The 18,320-nt window shown below is 48.3% G+C and overlaps 1 protein-coding gene across 1 annotated transcript; it reads left to right on the top strand.

Moving 5' to 3' along the window:
• Positions 1-5,458: 5,458 nt before the first annotated feature.
• Positions 5,459-18,298, top strand: LOC311522712 (uncharacterized protein). The gene is made up of 2 exons (XM_084632200.1): positions 5,459-6,520; positions 12,978-18,298. The coding sequence occupies exons 1-2, from the start codon at positions 6,109-6,111 to the stop codon at positions 13,379-13,381; spliced, it is 816 nt and encodes a 271-aa protein (XP_084488326.1). The 5' UTR covers positions 5,459-6,108; the 3' UTR covers positions 13,382-18,298.
• Positions 18,299-18,320: the final 22 nt, after the last annotated feature.

The following is an 18,320-nucleotide window of genomic DNA, read 5'->3' as shown; positions in this document are numbered from 1 at the left end:
TTTCTAATCCTTTGATGATATAATGTATATAAACTGGCCAGCAGGAAGTTTAGACTTGAAATTAGACCATCAGAGGAGTGAAGTTTTGGAATAGCCTTCCAAGGGAAGCAGTGGGGGCAAAAGATCTATCTGGCTTTAAGATTAAACTCGATAAGTTTATGGAGGAGATGGTATGATGGGATAACATGGTTTTGGTAATTAAATATTCATGGTAAATAGGCCCAATGGCCTGTGATGGGATGTTAGATGGGGTGGGATCTGAGTTACCCAGGAAAGAATTTTCTGTAGTATCTGGCTGGTGAATTTTGTCCATATGCTCCAGGTTTAGCTAATCACCATATTTGGGGTCGGGAAAGAATTTTCCTCCAGGGCAGATTGGAAGAGGTCCTGGAGGTTTTTCGCCGTCCTCTGTAGCATGGGGCATGGGTCACTTGCTGGAGGATTCTCTGCTCCTTGAAGTCTTTAAACCATGATTTGAGCACTTCAATAGCTCAGACATAGGTGAGAGGTTTTTCGCAGGAGTGGGTGGGTGAGATTCTGTGGCCTGCGTTATGCAGGAGGTCAGACTAGAGGATCATAATGGTCCCTTCTGACCTTAGTATCTATGAATCTATGATTCTCATGGCTCTTTTCTGACCTGTCTCCAACTTACCAACTGAGAAGCTAACAGCATCTGTTCAACGATCCATTATTTTATCAGCTGCAAAAGATCTCTGTAACCAAGTCATTATGACAGGAAACATTGGTTAGAGCAATTCCTGATCAGCAAAACGCATCTTACAGTAGATGATTTTAATTAACCGCAGGAAACGCCTGCCACATACCAATTACAAGTGACCCTTTTCTTGGTATCTGGACTAGGTCAGCTAAAGTTCAGCTTAGGTTCATCTGAAATACAACAAATTATAAACGCAAGGCATGCTGGGACTTTGGTTCACCTCCGAAGAACAAAAAGGTGAACGGGACTCTGGTTTATTTACTAAGAAGAGTGATCATTCATAATTTGGGGGCTTCGGTCATTACACTAAGAATAAAAGTTGTGTTACATTGCAACCGTTCACCAAGAGTGTTTGATGTTTTTTATCTCACTTCTCCATCTGTCTGCCGGGAACTTGTTACTTAGGACCAGATGCTAAAGATGCCTAAAGTTGCCAAGAGGCTCCTCGAGCAAGATCCTGAAAGCGAACTGTGTTGAAGTGCAAGTGAGGTATACAGGTGCCTAGTTAAGCGTGGCAGCACCCAAATGAGCCAATCTAAAACAGCCCATGTGTGGTGGAGGGAGCAGAAACCAACTGCCCTCTCCCCTCCATCTCATGCAGCTTGTCTTGTCCTGCCAGCCATGCTGTGTGATGAAGGGCAAGCCGGCACTGCAGTGAATGCCATGACCTAAGATCACACCACCTCCATTTCATCTTGGCTCATCCCCAGCCAGACACAAATAGCATCAGGGACTGTGCCAAGCATCACGTGAGAGGAGGAGGATGCAAAGTGTCTCTGGCTTGTGACTTCTCTTGTGCTGATTTCCCACATGCCCAGAGAGAAGCCAGCAATGCCCTTGTCCCCATATCCTGCTCACAACACCTGCTTGACTCAGCTGTTCTGCTACCGAAAGTAGAGCAGGTGCCTCCCTGGAAGACAAGATCTAGAGAGCAACTCTGCTTTTCTGCTGTGTGAAACAGAGCCAAGACCACGCTGCAAGACAGGATCTCTGTCCCAGAGTGACTCTGCATTTCTGCCATATAACGCACAGCGGACACCCCGCTGGGAGGTGGGATCTCTCTCGACTCTTGCAGACCCTGGGAGGTAGGTACTGCTTTTCAATAAACCCTCCAGCCTCCTTCCCGGTAAACATTTCTTCGGCCAGATCCTGAGTGCCCGCTGCACTTGTCCTCACGTCTTCCGCAGACTGAGTCTGGCCGAGCAGAAGCAGAGCTAGGATGTGGAGACCGGCTTCTATGATGATCTATTTTTTTGGAGATTCATAGAGTTTAAGGCAGGGGTGGGCAAACTTTTTGGCCTGAGGGCCACATCGGGGTTCCAAAACGGTATGGAGGGCCGGGTAGGGAAGGCTGGGCCTCCCCAGACAGCCTGGCCCCCGTCCCTTATCCGCCCCCTCCCACTTCCCGCCCCCTGACTGCCCCCTTCAGAATCCCTGACCCATCCAACCCCCGCTGCTCCTGGTCCCCTGGCCGCCCCCTTCCGGGACCCCCCGCCCCCGGGACCCCACCCCCTATCCAACCCCCCTGCTCCTTGTCCCCTGACCACCACGCCCTTCCAGGATCCCACCCTGTATCCAACCCCGGGACTCCCACATCTATCCACACACACCCCCAACTCCTTGTCCCCTGACCACCCCCTCCTGGGATCCCACCCCCCATCCAACCCCCCCGTCCTCTGACTGCCCCCATCCCTATCCACACCCCCACCCCCTAACAGCCCCCGCAGGACCCCACCCCCATCCAAACCCCCCGCTCACGGTCCCCTGACTGCCCTGACCCCTATTCACATCCCCTCCCCCTGACAGGCCCCCCGGGACTCCCACACCTATCCAACCCCCCTGCTCCTTGTCCCCTGACCACACCACCCCTGGGATCCCACCCTGTATCCAACCCTGGGACTCCCACACCTATCCACCCCACCCCCACTCCTTGTCCCCTGACCGCCCCCTCCTGGGACACTGCCCTCCTATCCAACCCCCCCGTCCCCTGACTGCCCCCATCCCTATCCACACCCCCACCCCCTAACAGCCCCCACAGGACCCCACCCTCTATCCAGCCCCCCTGCTCGTTGGCCCCTGACTGCCCTGACTCCTATCCACATCCCCTCCCCCTGACAGGCCCCCTGGGATTCCCATGCCTATCCAACCACTCCCTGTCACCTGACCGCCCCCCCCCGGGACCCCTCGCCCCTAACCTCCCCCCCCCCCCCCCCGCTCCTCTCCTCCTTACCAGGACTGGCAGGACCCCCCTGGACTTACCAGGACCCCCCTATCAACCCCGCTCCCTGTCTCCTGACTGCCCCCGGGACCCCCTGCCCCTTATCCAACCCCCCCCGCCCCCGCTGCCCGCCCCTTACCAGGACTGGCAGCCATGCTGCCCAGAGCACTGACGGCATGGCGAGCTGAGGCTGCGGGCAATGGGGGACAGTAGGCGGGGAGCCAGGGACTAGCCTCCCAGGCCGGGAGCTCAAGGGCCAGGCAGGATGGTCCCACGGGCCAGATGTGGCCTGTGGGCCGCAGTTTGCCCACCTCTGGTTTAAGGTCAGAAGGGGTCGTTATGATCATCCAGACTGACATCCTGTCGAGCGCAGGCCGGGGAATTTAACGCAGGCTGTGCCGAGCGATTGTCATGGAAATGCCAAGGTGAAACACGCAAGGATATTTCACTCTGCTCTGAAATGGGACTACGGCTATTCCAGCTCTTGCCCCTAAATCTTACCTCCCCGCTGTCAGAAATAGGAGAGAAGCACCCAGGGACTGACTTAGCTAGCCAAGCTGGTAGCCATCTGGCAAAAGCAAGTAACTTCTCCGTTTCTCCTCTGAGATGACGGCTAGAGAAAGGAGCAGTTCTGAAGGTGTTTTCGGGGGGGTGGCGGGGGAGGGACAATTTTCTCAGCGCCTAACTTGGAAAGATAAAAGGCCCCAGAGCTGCAGTTACATTTTGGCAGCATTATCTGAACTGGCCCTGAACCCTTCCTTGCATGGGCTAAGATGGGGTCGTCCACAGGCAGCCCGTGTGGTCCAAACCCAGACCGCCAGAGACTTTCCAGCGGACCGCGGGGTGTGCCAGGACTCGGGGCTTTAGCCCTTCCTGGAATCGTGCCAGGACTCGGGGCTACAGAGGGAAGCGGGACACGCTTTGTTCCAGCCCTGCCGGTCCCGGTGTAGACTTGGGATTGCAGAGAATTGAGAGGAGCTCTCTCTGCACCAGATAATCTTACAGACATGAGAGTTGCTGGCTGCCTCCCTCCTTATTTTCCCCATCCCTCAGTCAGAAGTTTCAGGGGCAGCACATAGCCTGTAGCTGGCCCTGACAGGAATGGAAAATTACTCTGACTAGCGAGAAGCCCCTGAATCACTGAGGTACACTCATCGTGATCAACAAAGCCCAGCACAGCCGGCAAAGGCTGCCTATGACCCAGCATCCATGAAGACATTGGATCATAGGCTACAAAGGGTTAAGCAAAGCAACAGCTAGGACACAGAGGCCAACAGGTAGGTGAGATTCCTCCCAGTGCAGGATGGAAAGATGAGAGGGGGTGAAGCATTCTTCTCTTGTGAGGCCACCAGACAGGAGGGGCACCGGACAGGAGGGGCACCTGCCATCACTGCTTGGGGAGGATCTGAGGGGGAAGCACCTGCAGCCATGGGTCCCTAAGGCTATCAGGTGCTGGGGAGCATCCCCCTAGGGTCATCCAGGCCACTGGGTGGGTGGAGCACCCACCAACACTGGGTGGGGCATGGAACTGCAGGATGGACATGTTAGCGTCTGGGTGAGAATCCACTGCAAGTTGGGTGGCCTCGAGGAGGGTGGTGGGTTTGCAAACACAGGTCAGAGAAATCGTTAAGCAAGAGAAGGTTTCCAGGTGCTTCTGACTCTGTGGGGAAAGGATGAAGAGTTCATGGGTACAAAGTGTTATTTTCTTTCAGACTCGGATACTTAGGTTAAAGAAACCACAAAAGGCCAAAAAGTTTTTAATATGTTATCTATATACAGCTATGCCTCTAATAACTGTATTTGACAATACTCATTCAAAACTTAAAACCGTTGACTGAAAGTGTTTTAATGCTGATATTTGCATCTATTCGACATTTTATCTAAGTACTTTCTCAAAGTCTCAGCTGCGATTTATTACATCTTTCTTGGAGATTTTTTTTAGGTTATATAGTGGTTTGATTTTATTTTTCATTTAATGCACTAAAAATATAAGCAATAGGCCCTGGGTATATTTCACAGCATTATACACATTCCTTGAACATGGGCACTTGCAGTGTGAAAAATGTTTCTCTGGAGTCCAGAGCTTGAGTATATCTCGACCAAGAAATTTGGACCATGACAAAAAATTATTGACTAAGAGCTGAAGTCTTGGCCCAGATACCTGTGAACTGAAAAAACTGTGAACCGTTACACCCCCTGTAGGTACTCCAGGGGGCGCTAGGCAGAATTTGTCATATGAAACTTACTCGGGCACAAAACGCAAATTCGGCAACAACAAAACAGTTTATAAATTTTTGTTGATTTCACTGAATTGTTTTGGTCTGGGAAAAAATTAAGGCTAAAAACAAATTCCAAAAATAAATAAAAATAAAAACATTTAAATTTTGACATTTCTGATACCAAACACTTCAATTTATCAGTTTGAAATGATTTTTTCAAAAAGTCCTTTAATTTTGCGTTTGTTTTTTTAAAAAAAAACAAACAATCAAAAGCATTTAAAAATGCTCAAAATGGAACCAGTGCTTGCTTTTTGCAGGTCAAACAAAACATTTCATTGGATCCAATTTTTTAATTTCTATTTTTTGCATTGCCAATGAACCAAAACAGCTGTTATTTGCCCAGTTCTGATAGCAGAACCATTCTGCTTCCAAGAAGAAATGGAGGAATCTGATTAATTTTACAGATTGTTTAACCTGGGTGAGGCCTCAGCTGGAGTACTGTGTCCAATTTTAGGCACTGCACTTTAAGAAAGGTGTGGCCAAACTGGAGAGAGTCCAAAGGAGAGCAACAAACATGACAAGAGAACATAACCTATGAGGAAAGGTCGGAAGACCTGGGCATGTTTAGTTTAGAGAAGAGAAAGCAGAGGAGGGACCTGATAACAGTCTTCAAATATTTACACGGCTGTTCCAAAGAGCACTGTGATCAGGTTTTCTCCATGTCCGCTGAAGATAGGACAACAAGTAATGGGCTTAATCTGCAGCAAGGGAGATTTAGGTTAAATATTAGGAAACACTTTCTAACTGTAAGAGTAGTGAAGCTCTGGAACAGGCTTCCAAGGGCGGTTGTAGAATTCCCATCGCTGGAAGTTTCTAAGAACAGGCCAGACAAAAACCTGTCACTTATGACCTAGGTTTACTTGGTCCTGCCTCAGCACAAGGGGCTGGACTAGATGACCTCTCAAAGTCCCCTCCAGCCTGACCTTTCTGTGATTCTAACCCTCGCACCTTCTCTAACTCTAGTTCTTGCATCTCATGTCATTTTTTTATTAAATCATTCCAGATCCTGTGATTCGGTAGCAATGGCCACTGGCGACAAATACACGGCTATACGCACCAAACGCAAAGAGCTGATAGGAATCATTCAGAGAGACCCCGAGAGCGTCTTGGATGAGTTACTAGCCCAGTCCGTCATCACCGAGGAGGAGTATGACAGCTTGAACCAGCTACAAGACAAAGCGGCCAGAATTAGGAAGTTGCTGATTTACATACAGAAAAGGGGGGAGTCAACCTGCCGAGACTTTCTGGAGTGTTTAGAAATCTTATTCCCAGGCACAAATCGGCTTTTGCAACCTTCAGAATATGGTGAGTTGCATCTCTTTCCGATTTGGTTTCCTGCCGGAAGAGCCATTACACCAGTGCCCGAATGGCATGTTGCATTCCCTCGGTACATCGGTACTAAAGCAGCTGTTCCACACACATGCGCCACCCAGAACGTGCTGGTTGTCCGGAGGCAGATGACTCCGGTCCGTCCTTCTTTCCTACTTTTTTCTACAGGTGTCTAGGCCCATCTTGGCAAAGGAGAGCTTGGAAGTCTGTCAAAGCAGCTGGAAACAAAGGGGTTGGCCCAGCCTTGCTGGATCTACTTGGGGGGGCTGCTACAAGTTGAGGTTGGCCTCAGAGATTGGGGTCACCAATGGGGGGGTGAAGCCGCCAGCCTCCAGCTGGAGAGGAATGTCCAGAAGCAGGGAACAAGGCCGTAAGGCCATGGAGAAGAGGAGAAGTGGAAAGAAGAATTTGCAGGGAAGTAGGTGAGGAGAGAGAGGAGCAGAGCAGATAAAGAAGGAGATAAAATGAAAGCAAAAGGAAATTAATAAGACACTCTCTATTAAGTCAACACAATGAAAAAATCCTTGCTTCAAAGGACATTCAGACTTATAGTTCCCACAGGATTCATAACCTGGCTTCTTTGCTGTAGAGAAACTTTTGGATACATCTTTACTGTTGCATTGAAAGCAGAGTGATACTCAGATTTTCCATCCTGCAGTAAATTCTGATATTTCCACATTTGTCGGCAACCCAAATCAGGATGAAACATTGAGACTTTTATAGAATTTTTTTTCTTTTCAGTTTTACTGAAATGCTTTGTTTGGAGTCAGTTCAATATTTAACTGTTTTCCCATAGTGGCACATTGCCTGGTGGGAGTTGTAATTCAGAAGCCTGGCAGCCTCACGCTTCCTTATGCACTAGGCTTCCTCACTGTACTACATCTCTCATAATGTACTCAGCCATGTGCCCTTGTGCAGCTTTGTCAGAGGAAATAGCCCCATTGCAATATGGGAGATGTAGTCCTCCAAGGAGCCTATTACACAGGTGAGACTCAAATTACAACTCCTATAAGGCAATGTGCTCCCATTACCAGCTTCTGGAAAACAGAGGCTAGGGACACCATCCCAGCCCTTCCTGGCTAATCCTCCATGAAATTTTCTGGTTCTTTTTTGAACCCTGTTATAGTCTTGGCCTTCACAACATCCTCTGGCAAGGAGTTCCACAGGTTGACTATGTGTTGTGTGATGCCTTGTGGAGGCAGATTAACTCTTAATCATAGAAATGAAGGGTTGGGCCTGGAAAGGACCTCAAGAGGTCACCATGTCCAACTCCTTGCACTGAGGCAGGACCAACTAAACAGTTGCTTGTCCAATGATGGGGATTCCACAACCTTCCTCAGAACCCTATTCCAGAGCATAACTCCCTGTATAGTTCTAAAGTTTTTCCTAATATCCAGCATCCATCAGAGATCCAACTGTTGACTTGCAAACACTGAGCTGATTAGCCACAGATCTGTGACAATCCAGTCTATCCAGCTTCCAGTGGGCAATAGCAACCTGTTTGTGCACTGCTATGGCTCGTGTCCTGGTGCTGAAGGGCTGGAGCAAATTCCTCACACAGCTCCAGGAAGGCGGCCTGTGATGGGGACACACTCTCCTCTTGTGAGTGCCTCCTGTCAGACGGCTGTGATGCTGCAATCTCTTTTGCCCCACCCCTTGCGCCCCCTGTAGGTTGTTGACCTCACTCAGCGGGTCGTCAGTGGCTCAGCCCTCCAGCCAAGTCTAAAATGGAGGAACAAACCCCTTCTGGAGGATTCAAATCCAAAGCAAACACCAAACAAAGTCTTCCAATCCCTGGCTCAGACTGGACTCAGCCCCACTGTGCTGAGGGGGCCTTCTCTCTTCAGCCCCTCTTGGGCTTCCTTAAATCCAGACCCCTGTCTGGGCTTCTAACGGAAACATACCCCCTTCTTGGTGCTTAGTCAAGAGCCCCACCAGGCCGGTCGATCTGCCCCCCCACCTTCAGCCCTGTCTCTGGGCCTCTTTTATATCTAGCCCCTTTTCTTGGGCTTTTAAACTAGCCGTGCCCCCTTTCTGGGGCTTAGGCCCCTCCAGAGCTGGCGGGTGGGCGGACCTGGGCCTCCAGGCTACTCTGGGTCCCAAGCCAGGGACCCTACACACCACAGCCACGTGCCGCTTCCTTTACTTGGCTGCTGCTTCGCTCCGTGGGCCTCTTCCCACTCTGGAAGAGCGAAGCGCAACCCTGTCACGTGGCCTCTCTCCTGCAGAAGTTCTGGACCCGTTGCTGGTGGTCTCAGATCTGCCCGATGACGTGGTCCCAGCACTCTGCGCTTGTGAGCCTGGTCTAGGACAGCGCTCAGCATAAGGGAATCATCTAGCAATGGAAACTACATCAGCTGCCTCCCCCCTTTGCCATCTGCACGCAACTTGAGCGCTCTACTAAAGAAATGACGCCCGCCGCTTTCCCCTGGTGCCATGCCACTGCTAAAATGCCCTGTCTCTTCCTCTTCTTGCCGCTCTGATGGCTGAATCGGTGCCAACATTTGGTACAGAAGGGCCTCAGTCCGAGATGCGGGCATGCTGTGGAACTGGGCCTTTAAGGGCTGAGCTTCTGGGATACAGAGCGCAAGCAGGGCAAGGTGGAGATCTAGTTGTTGTTGGGCTCTGCCATCTGGAGCCGGAGCCAGAGCAAAGCAGATCATCTGCCAGCATCTTCAGCACGGAGTGATCACTGGACACCACACAGGCCTTGCACCGGGCTGGAATGAGGGACAGAATCCTGGAGTATAGCAGAATCTGTTTAATTTACCGACTTGCCAGGTTCATACCATTTCCACTCACTAGGAATTATATTGGGGGAGTTTGCTGGCCTACGGATTATTTTGGGGCAGTTCTCTGGCCCGTGTTTTGTAGGAGGTCAGCCTACGTGATCACGGTGGTCCCTTCTGGCCTACGAGTCTATGACATTCTCTTGCAGTGCATTGTGGGAGCACAGTCTGCCAACGCGCTCCCCACTGTGGCCTGTGCCTCCCGAGACATTTTTGTGGCGTCCACGCGAGAGGAGCACCCCAAAACGGACCGACAGCAACCCCTGCAGAACTCGCCTGCTAGTTGGGCACCTGGCAAACTTTCATAGGCTGTAAGGCCCGACAGGAGGGTTAGAACCTCCAATCTGACTTCCTGCGTAACACGAAGAGAATTTCCCCTAGTTCCTCTTGTATTGAGCCTTATAACTTGTGTTCGGGTACGGCGATTTCCAGAAAGACGTCCAGTCTTGATCGGAAGACGACAGGAGATGGAGAATCCACCACTTCCCTGGGGAGTTTGTTCCCACGGTTAACGGCCCACGCTGTTTAAAAAAAATGGGTTCTTTGTTTCTCCTTGGAGTTTGCCTGGCTTTAACTTCCAACGGCCAACCAGGAATTTCTTTATTGACTCGATTCACTTTTTGCCCTTGTGGCTTTATCATTTACAAATCTATGAAACTGAAACCAAAAGCAGGTAAGCTTTTCTGCACCATGGAAACTGAAAGCACTGACGTGACTTGGAGAAAAGTAAATACCAGCATTGACTCCACTGTAAAGCATAAAAATAATACAGCAGCATACTTGAAGGAGAACTTGAAGGAGAAGGAGAACGGTCGTATTGTGCCAGATTTATACAGCCTGAACCAGGAGTGGCGGAAGTACCCGAAAGATGTGGGTGCCTGAACTGTGGCCCTGCCCCCCCGAAGCCCCGCCCCTTCTTCCTGAGCTCCCGCCCTGGTGCCATCCATTCCCAGCAAGGCCCCGCCCTCACACCGCCCCTGCTCCATGAGCCTCCACCCTTGTGCCATCCCTTCTTGCACCACCTCTTCCCCCCCCAAAACCCTGCCCGCCGCTCGCTCCTCTCCACCCCCTGCCTCCCGTCGCTCGCCCTTCCAGCCGGTAAAAAGTAGAAGGGCATAGTCCTCCCCCTTTTAACAGTGCGGGCGGGCATGGCTCCCTGGCCTCCTCTGTTCTGGTGCCCCTGGGCTGACCTCAAAAAGCAGTTAAAGATGCTGTTTTTTCTCCTTGGGGAGGGGGGGGCTGATTAAATAAATCTGATATGCTCAATCAAATGAGTTTAACACAGAAAATATTAATTTTAGGTCACAACATAGATTGCCAACTTCAAATTTAGGTTTAAAGAAATTTATTTTAACAAAGAAAACCACTGACTTTTTTTTTAAAAAAAAATGATTTCAATTAAAATAATCTGATTTTTAATTAAAAATATTATCCACCCTGACAGGAAAAAATCCTGCCCAACAAAACCCATGCTGAAGGCCATCTTTCCCCTCTTCTGTGCAATCTTTGTTTTTATTAATGCACGACCACCTCACATAATGCTGCGGTTACATGGATCTACACACGACAGCCCTTACGCAAAAGCAAGGGAGTGAAAAATGAAAACACCAAATGCCACAGACAATGCATGGCAACCGACCCTTTCCAGAATCTTCTTCCCTCTATTCTATAGCTGACCAAACATTTTCCAATGGAATATTTTTCTGGCAAAAAATGCCATTTCATCAAAATCAGACTTTCTGCAAGAATGTGTCAATGTTGACAACATTTTGTTCTGAAAAAGGAAAACTTGAAAGGAAGCGTGTTCTGTTTTTACCTTAGCCGAAGGGAACGTTTTGATTTTTCATTTTGAAATGAATTTTCGTTTCATTTTTTATATTATGGAATCATTGAAATGTGGGGCAGGAAGGGACCTTGAGAGGTCCTCTATTCCAGTCCCCTGTGCTGTGGCAGGACCAAGTAACCTAGACCCTCCCTGACTGGTGTTTGTCCCACTTGTTCTTAAAAATCTCCAGTGATGAGGATTCCACAACCTTGCTTAGAAGCTGTTCCAGAGCTTAACCACCCTTATAGTTCGATCGTTTTTCCTAATATTTATCCGAAATCTCCCTGGCTGCCGATTACCCCATTGCTTCTTGTCCTACCACTGTTATATTATATTAATTATATTATATTTATATTATTTGAAATGAAAAGTTGTGTCAAAACATACAATATACATTTTTAAATAGTCAACGTCAGAATGAAATATTTTGCTATTATCAAAACGCAGCTTTTTGACTGGACTTGGGTTTTTTTTTCAAAAATTTCATTTCATGGGAAATTTGGAAATTTCGGGATCTCATTCTGATTCGGAACCAAAACAAATTTTGAGAGGCGGCATTTCCCGCCGTATGGAAACCCTGAGTTCCATCCAGCCCTGCTAAATTCATCACCGCCACAAGCAGACCAGACTTTCTGACCTATCCCACAGATCCTTCTCCCCTTCCTGTATGGTCCTGGAAAACCACACCCTCGTGTGAACGTGTCTGAGCTAACAGACCCAACTCTCACAAATGCATCAACCTCGGTGTGGCCACATCACCAGAGGGAGCCAAAGCGCCATATCCTTTAGTGTGCGTTGCACACGCCCCCTAGTGGAGGAAGCTCGTCCTAAACTCCAGTCCAAGTTCTTTCGTGCTGCCAACAACCTAGCCAGAGACATCTCATGACAATCACATTTGGGTGTTGTAAATGAAGCCTGAACACTGGGCGGCCTCAGTTTATAACACGGGTTTGAGGATAATTACATCCTTGTAATGTATTTTATTATTTATTTATATTTAATAGAATCATTATTAGTATTTATTTGTACTTTTGGAGGGCCTAGGCGTTCCAGGCATGGGCCAGCACCCCAGTGCACCAGGTACTGTACATTCTTACTGTTTATTATTTGTAGTGTGCTCATCTACGAGGATGGCGACCTTGCGGTTTCTGTGCCGTGAATGAAGCCAGAGCGTCACCACCTGGCAGGTGGAGGAAAGCGCCAAAGAGGCTGATCAAAGGAATCCCTCCGCCAAACGGTGCTCGGAGTGGGGAACCATACGGGGCTTAACAACATAGAGGACAGACACATGTGGCAGATATCATAGGCCAGGGCAGGCTAAACCCCCCCTGACCCAGGCTGGGGCCCCGCCCGTGTTGCGCCTCGAAGGCCCTCCGTCCCTCTCTACCTGAAGCCAGTGACGCTCCAGCTGGAGAGGCCCCCCGACTTGCTCTGGCCCAGGGCCCTATGAAACCTTAATCTGGCCTTCACAACGTATATCAAGATTATGCATACATCTCTATATACAACCCGCACATCCTGACTCTCACTGGAGTCTCACCAGTTTTTATACGATACTTTACAAGACTCTGGTTGGCTAAATATTTTGACAATATCGGGTTGGATGCACCCTTCGCCAGTTGGCAGAATGGGGCTGTTAGAATCACATCTATGTAAATACTCTCAAATTTAACATAACTTTAGTCTGGGAATTTCCTAGAGCTGTGTACTGCACCATTCATTAAGCAGGTTATATGAGTGTATGGAGATACATGAAGCAAAAGAAGACAATTTGCAATTGAATACCATTCACCTATTCCTCCTCTGTTTTTCTTGGTAGATTTTTTCAATCCGGAGCGAGATTCACGCACTGTGCGAGACCCAGAACCACGGGAGAGAGATTTTTTCAATCCAGAACACCATACAGAGCTGGAGGAAGAAGATGGTTTCAGTCCAAAGCAGGAACCGGAGACTCAGCAAGACCCCGAGCCAGAGAAAAAAGATGGTTTCAATCCAGAGACCGATCCACAGCTGGAGGAGGAAGATGGTTCAAATCCAAAGAAGGAATCAGACATTGAGCCAGACCTGGAGACAGGTGGTTCAGATTTGGAGCAGGAATCAGAGACTCAGCAAGATCAAGAGCCCGAGGAGGAAGATGGTTCAAATCCAGAGCAAGAATTAGAGACGGAACCAGACCCTGAGCCAGAAGGTTCAAATTCAGAGCAGGAATCGGAGACTCAGTGAGACCTAGACCCTGACGGAAAAAAACCATCACTCAAAAGATGTGTCCTCATAGGTGATTCATTCTATATCCGTAGAGTCCACTTTTGACTGCCATGGGCTGCCCTTAGAGTTTCAACTGCTTAAAACCATTAATTCGCTCCATGAGCCCGCTGATGGAGAAGAGCAATTCCCTTGCTCTTGCCAGGACTGCATTGTGAACTAGAAGGGGGATCACTTCGTAGCGCTGTGTGTGATCAGAGCAGCACCACGATTTCGTCATCCATCGGGACATGGTGCCTGAGAACGTCCCTCGGGAAACTGCAGATGGGCTAGTCGAGATTTCCTGGTATTTCCCTGCTGGGAGGGAGAATTCAAATGCACCCACGTGAACCACGAATCCCACCCAGTGCGAATGGTCAGGAATTTCAGGGCACCGGCAGGACCAGTGGGAGGCCACAACCATTTCTCTAGCTGTGGCTCTTGCAACTGGCATCCAAGCCTTTGTCACCTCGCTATCAGACCCGGTCGGACATGGCACAGAATTCTGCAGCTAAGCAGGATGTCATTTCATGAGCCAAACCTGTGCTCTCTGACCCATAATGGCTGCCAGTTGGTTCCCAGATTGACTTCAAGATCTTGGTTAAACTAAGACCTACCAATTAATAGCTGTTTCTCTCCCTGTGATATCTGCTGCCATATCCACCCTCTGCCTAGGTCCCTTCTCACCCAGAGCTGGGAAGCTCAGATGCATTCTGCAGTAGTTCCCTCACTTGTCCAACGGTGGTGAATCTTTCCTCTCCAGGGCCTCATTCTTATCTCTTCTTCTGGCTTCTTCCTTATATTTTACCATCACTCCCTAGATGCAGCCCCCTTGCACGTTCTTCACTGGATGTCACCAACTGTCATGTGGCCCAAATACCCATTTTATTAGCCCCATCTGAAGCCCTTCACCATCCGACCCTCCCAAAAGAATTGGGTGAGACTGGCCAATTTCCCCATCTCCCTCTTCATCCCATTATTTTCAGCCTGTAATAAATATAGTGAATAACTCCAGCCCTATTGACCCCACCCCTCGCACACACTCTGATGGAGGTGAGGTTGCATCTTCAAACCAGTTTGATAATTTGCACTCACTGCTCCTATGGAGGGGTCGAGGACGAGTTCCAGAACTGCTCAATGCACAGTGGCAGTCAAAAAGGTTAACTATGTGTCAGGGACTATTAGGAAAGAGATAGAAAAATAAGACAGAAAAATATTGTCATGCCACTACACGAATCCATGGGTTCAGAAAAGAGCAACCAAGATGATCAAGGGCATGGAACAGCTTCCATACGAGAAGAGACTAAAAAGATCAGAGCTGTTCAGCTTACAAAAAGAGACAACGAAAGGGGGATATGATGGAGGTCAATAAAATAAGGAACAGTGTGAGAAAAGGGAACGGAGAAGTGTTATTTACCCTTTCCCACAACACAAGAACCTGGGGTCACCCGAGGAAATTAACAGGCAGCAGGTTTAATACAAACAAGAGCTAGTACTTTTCCCATGCAACACACAATAAACCAGTGGAACTCATTGCCACAGGATGTTGTGATGGCCAAAAGCATAACTTGAGTTATTTCAAAAAACAACTGGATAAGTTCATGGAGGATAGGTCCATCAATGGCTATTAGCCAAAATGGTCAGGGACACAACCCCATGCTTGGAGCCACCCTAAACCTGTGACTGCAAGAAGCCAGGAGTGGAAGGCAGAGGTGGATCACTCCATAATTGCCTTGTTCTGTACTCTCCATGAAGCTCTGTTACTGGCCATTGTCAGAGACAGGATACTGGGCTAGATGGACCTTTGGTCTGACCCACTAAGACAGCTCTTATGTTTCGTATGTAACCTCCCTCCTCTGATGGGTACAAACCTTCTTCTGATCTCCTGCCTCAGTTTATTCCTGGCCAGTTTATCCCCCTTTGTTCTTGGGCCGACATTGTCCTTTAGCTTCATTAGCTCTTTTCCCTCCTTGGTGTTTGGCCCCCTACGTATGGGATTTCCAGGGCAGTATGTTGGGAGAAGACAATTTCATCACATTTCTCCATTGTCAGAAGAGCTGGGGTGGAAAGCCAATAAGGCTGAATGGATCTAACTGAAACAATGGCACAGCCATCAGAGCGGCATTATCTTAGGGCTTGTGTACATGGGGGAAATAATTCAGATTAAGGTAGGGTGTGAATTTAAAAGCAGAATAGCTATTCCTTATAAACTCCATGTGCGGACACACTTAATCTGGAATAAGGTACCCCTGTTCCAGAATAAGCGTACTCCCACATGGAGTGAATCCGGAACAGTTAATCAGGAATAACTCCATGTGTAGACAAGCCGTAAATCTACATGGGGAGCGACTGAGGAATAGCTATTGAGGTTAATGTTCCCATATAGACAAGCACTGAGATGCTTTCCTTATCTGGAGTTAACTGGGAGCAGGCTTCTGGGCTTGCTAAAACAATGTAAATGGGTCTGCTCCTGTAACTGAAAAGTGAAGCTTACCTAATTTCGCTTGTAGTGAAGCAGAAGGTGGTTTGCCAGGAGTAGGTTTTTATTGGCAAATGTCGATAAACGTTGGTTTCACCGTACACACACGGCCCCATGCAAAAATACTTCCATCAGTAATAATCGAAATTTACAGAAAACTAAGAAAGATGCTACCTGAGAATGTGCGAGGGTTCGATTTAAGGCTATTAACTGTGTGCACTTTGACTTATGCAGTGTTGGTGTAGCCATATCGGTCCCAGGATATTTGAGAGACAAGGTGAGTGAGGGAATATCTTTCATTGGACCAACTTCCGTTGGGAGCGGGAGAGAAGCTTTTGAGCTACAAAGAGCTCTTCTTCAGGTCTGGGAAAGGTACTCCGAGTGTAACAGCTAAATACAAGATCAAACAGATAATTTAGCATAAGTAGTTAGCACGTATTCTAAGGGACCATTCAAGGTGAATTAATACCCAATGATACACCTGAGATATAGTGATGATATTTTCATCTTCTGAACGGACAACTTCAACTCCCTCATCGATTTCCACCACAACCTTCAACAACCACCGCCCGTCCATTAAACTCGTTCTAGAACAGTCCCACATTAGCATCAACTTCCTGGATGCCACAATCAGCTTCAACAATGGAACCTGACAGACAACCATATATAAGAAACCCACGGATCACCACACCTGCCTTCATAGATCTAGTAACCACCCCAAATGCACCAAGACATCTGTTATCAACAGCCAGGCACTCAGATGCTCTGAGGAGAAAGTCCGTTATGTACACCTTAACACACTCAAAACCGCCTTCACCAAACAAGGATGCTCCACCAGAGAAGTAGATCGCATCATGGAACAGGCCACCCAAATACCCCGAGAGAACCAGCTTCAATGCAGAAATAAAACCCTCTCCGACCACACGCCTCTAGTTATCACCTACCAACCACGCTGGAATCCATACAGGGTAACCAACAACTATAACCCATTCTCAATGGGGACCCCATCCTGAAATAAATCTTTCCTGAACCCCCTCTTCTGGCCCTCTAACAACCTCTCCAAGCTCATCATCAGAAGCAAGCTCCCCACATATGAGGACACACCAACTCAAAGTGGCACCAGACCTTGCCAGAACAAGAGATGCAACACCCGCAGACATTTCTCCACTGCTAAAATGATCAACACCCTCCAAGATCCATGGGTCCTACCCATGCCTATCTCAACATGTGGTGTACCTCATCCATTTGCACTAAATGCTCCAATGACAACAGTTGGGTGAAACCAGACAGACAATCACTATACTCTCAGAGGAACTCACAAGGGAAAATGGTAAAACACAAGAACACCCTGTCACCTGTGGGTGAACACATGTCACAAAGCGATCACTCTCTATCTGACCTATCAGTCCCCATCCTCAAAGGAAACCTGCACCACACTTTCAAAAGAGGAGACTGGGAGTTTAAATTCATAACTTTGCTCGATACAAAATCATGGACTGAACAGAGACACTGGATTTGTGGCTTATTCCAACAATCTGTAACCTGCTAACCCTGTTGTTCTGTCCTTTGACTAAAGGAGTGTGAACAGGCTGTTCCACCTTGAATGGTCCCTGAGGCTGAGAGTATGAGCTAACTATTGACACTGTACTATCTGTTTGATCTTCTATTTAGCAGTGACTCAGAGTACCTTTTCCACACCTGCAGAAGAGCTCTGTGTAGCCGGAGAGCTTGGCTCCCTCACCACCAGAAATTGGTCCAATAAATACCTCATCCGCCTTGTCTCGCTCCCGTGCTTTGACTCGGGATGTTGCCAGTTTGTGTTTGAACGGTTGTACAGCTTGAACTTTTGGAATCTCAACCTCCACTGTCATTCAATTATTGTCTGACTCTCCACAATGTTGCACAACTGTGAAAATTTAAATTGATAAAAAAAATTAAAAATGCTTAAAAACAAACATCGGGATGAGCTGTTGAAATTATTAAAAAAATTCATCCAAGCCTCATCATAAGACTGGATGACACCAGACACACCTGTTGGTTGGTTGGTTATTTCGAAACCATTTTTTCCTCAACTGTTTTGTTCCATTGGCTAATAAACCTATTTGTTTCCAGAAGGCTGTTTGATCCCTGGATGGCATTGGCCACAGGCTCCCAAAGGGAAGAGATGCAGGGTCCAGGTGGCTCTGCCCAGTAATAAGCAGCTGGCATAGACGGGATGTTGTTCCCATATCATCGATATAAGAGAAGGGAAATGCAAAACTACACCCAGAGCTGCGTGGGGGCAGGAGACCTGACCCGTGACGGTGTGAACTCAGAGAGAGTAGAAAGGGGACGGAAGTATACGCACATAACTGGGTTGGATGGACACACACAAACAGTGTACTTCCAGCTGCTACAAGAAGAGTGGGAGGGAGGCAGAAAAAAACACTCCTGGGGGACCCT

This window comes from Lepidochelys olivacea (genome assembly GCF_965140295.1).
Source record: "Lepidochelys olivacea isolate rLepOli2 genome assembly, chromosome: 6".
Classification (NCBI taxonomy): domain Eukaryota; kingdom Metazoa; phylum Chordata; order Testudines; family Cheloniidae; genus Lepidochelys; species Lepidochelys olivacea.
Note: the sequence above shows the minus strand (reverse complement) of the source record. Positions and strands in the feature narration are given on the sequence as shown.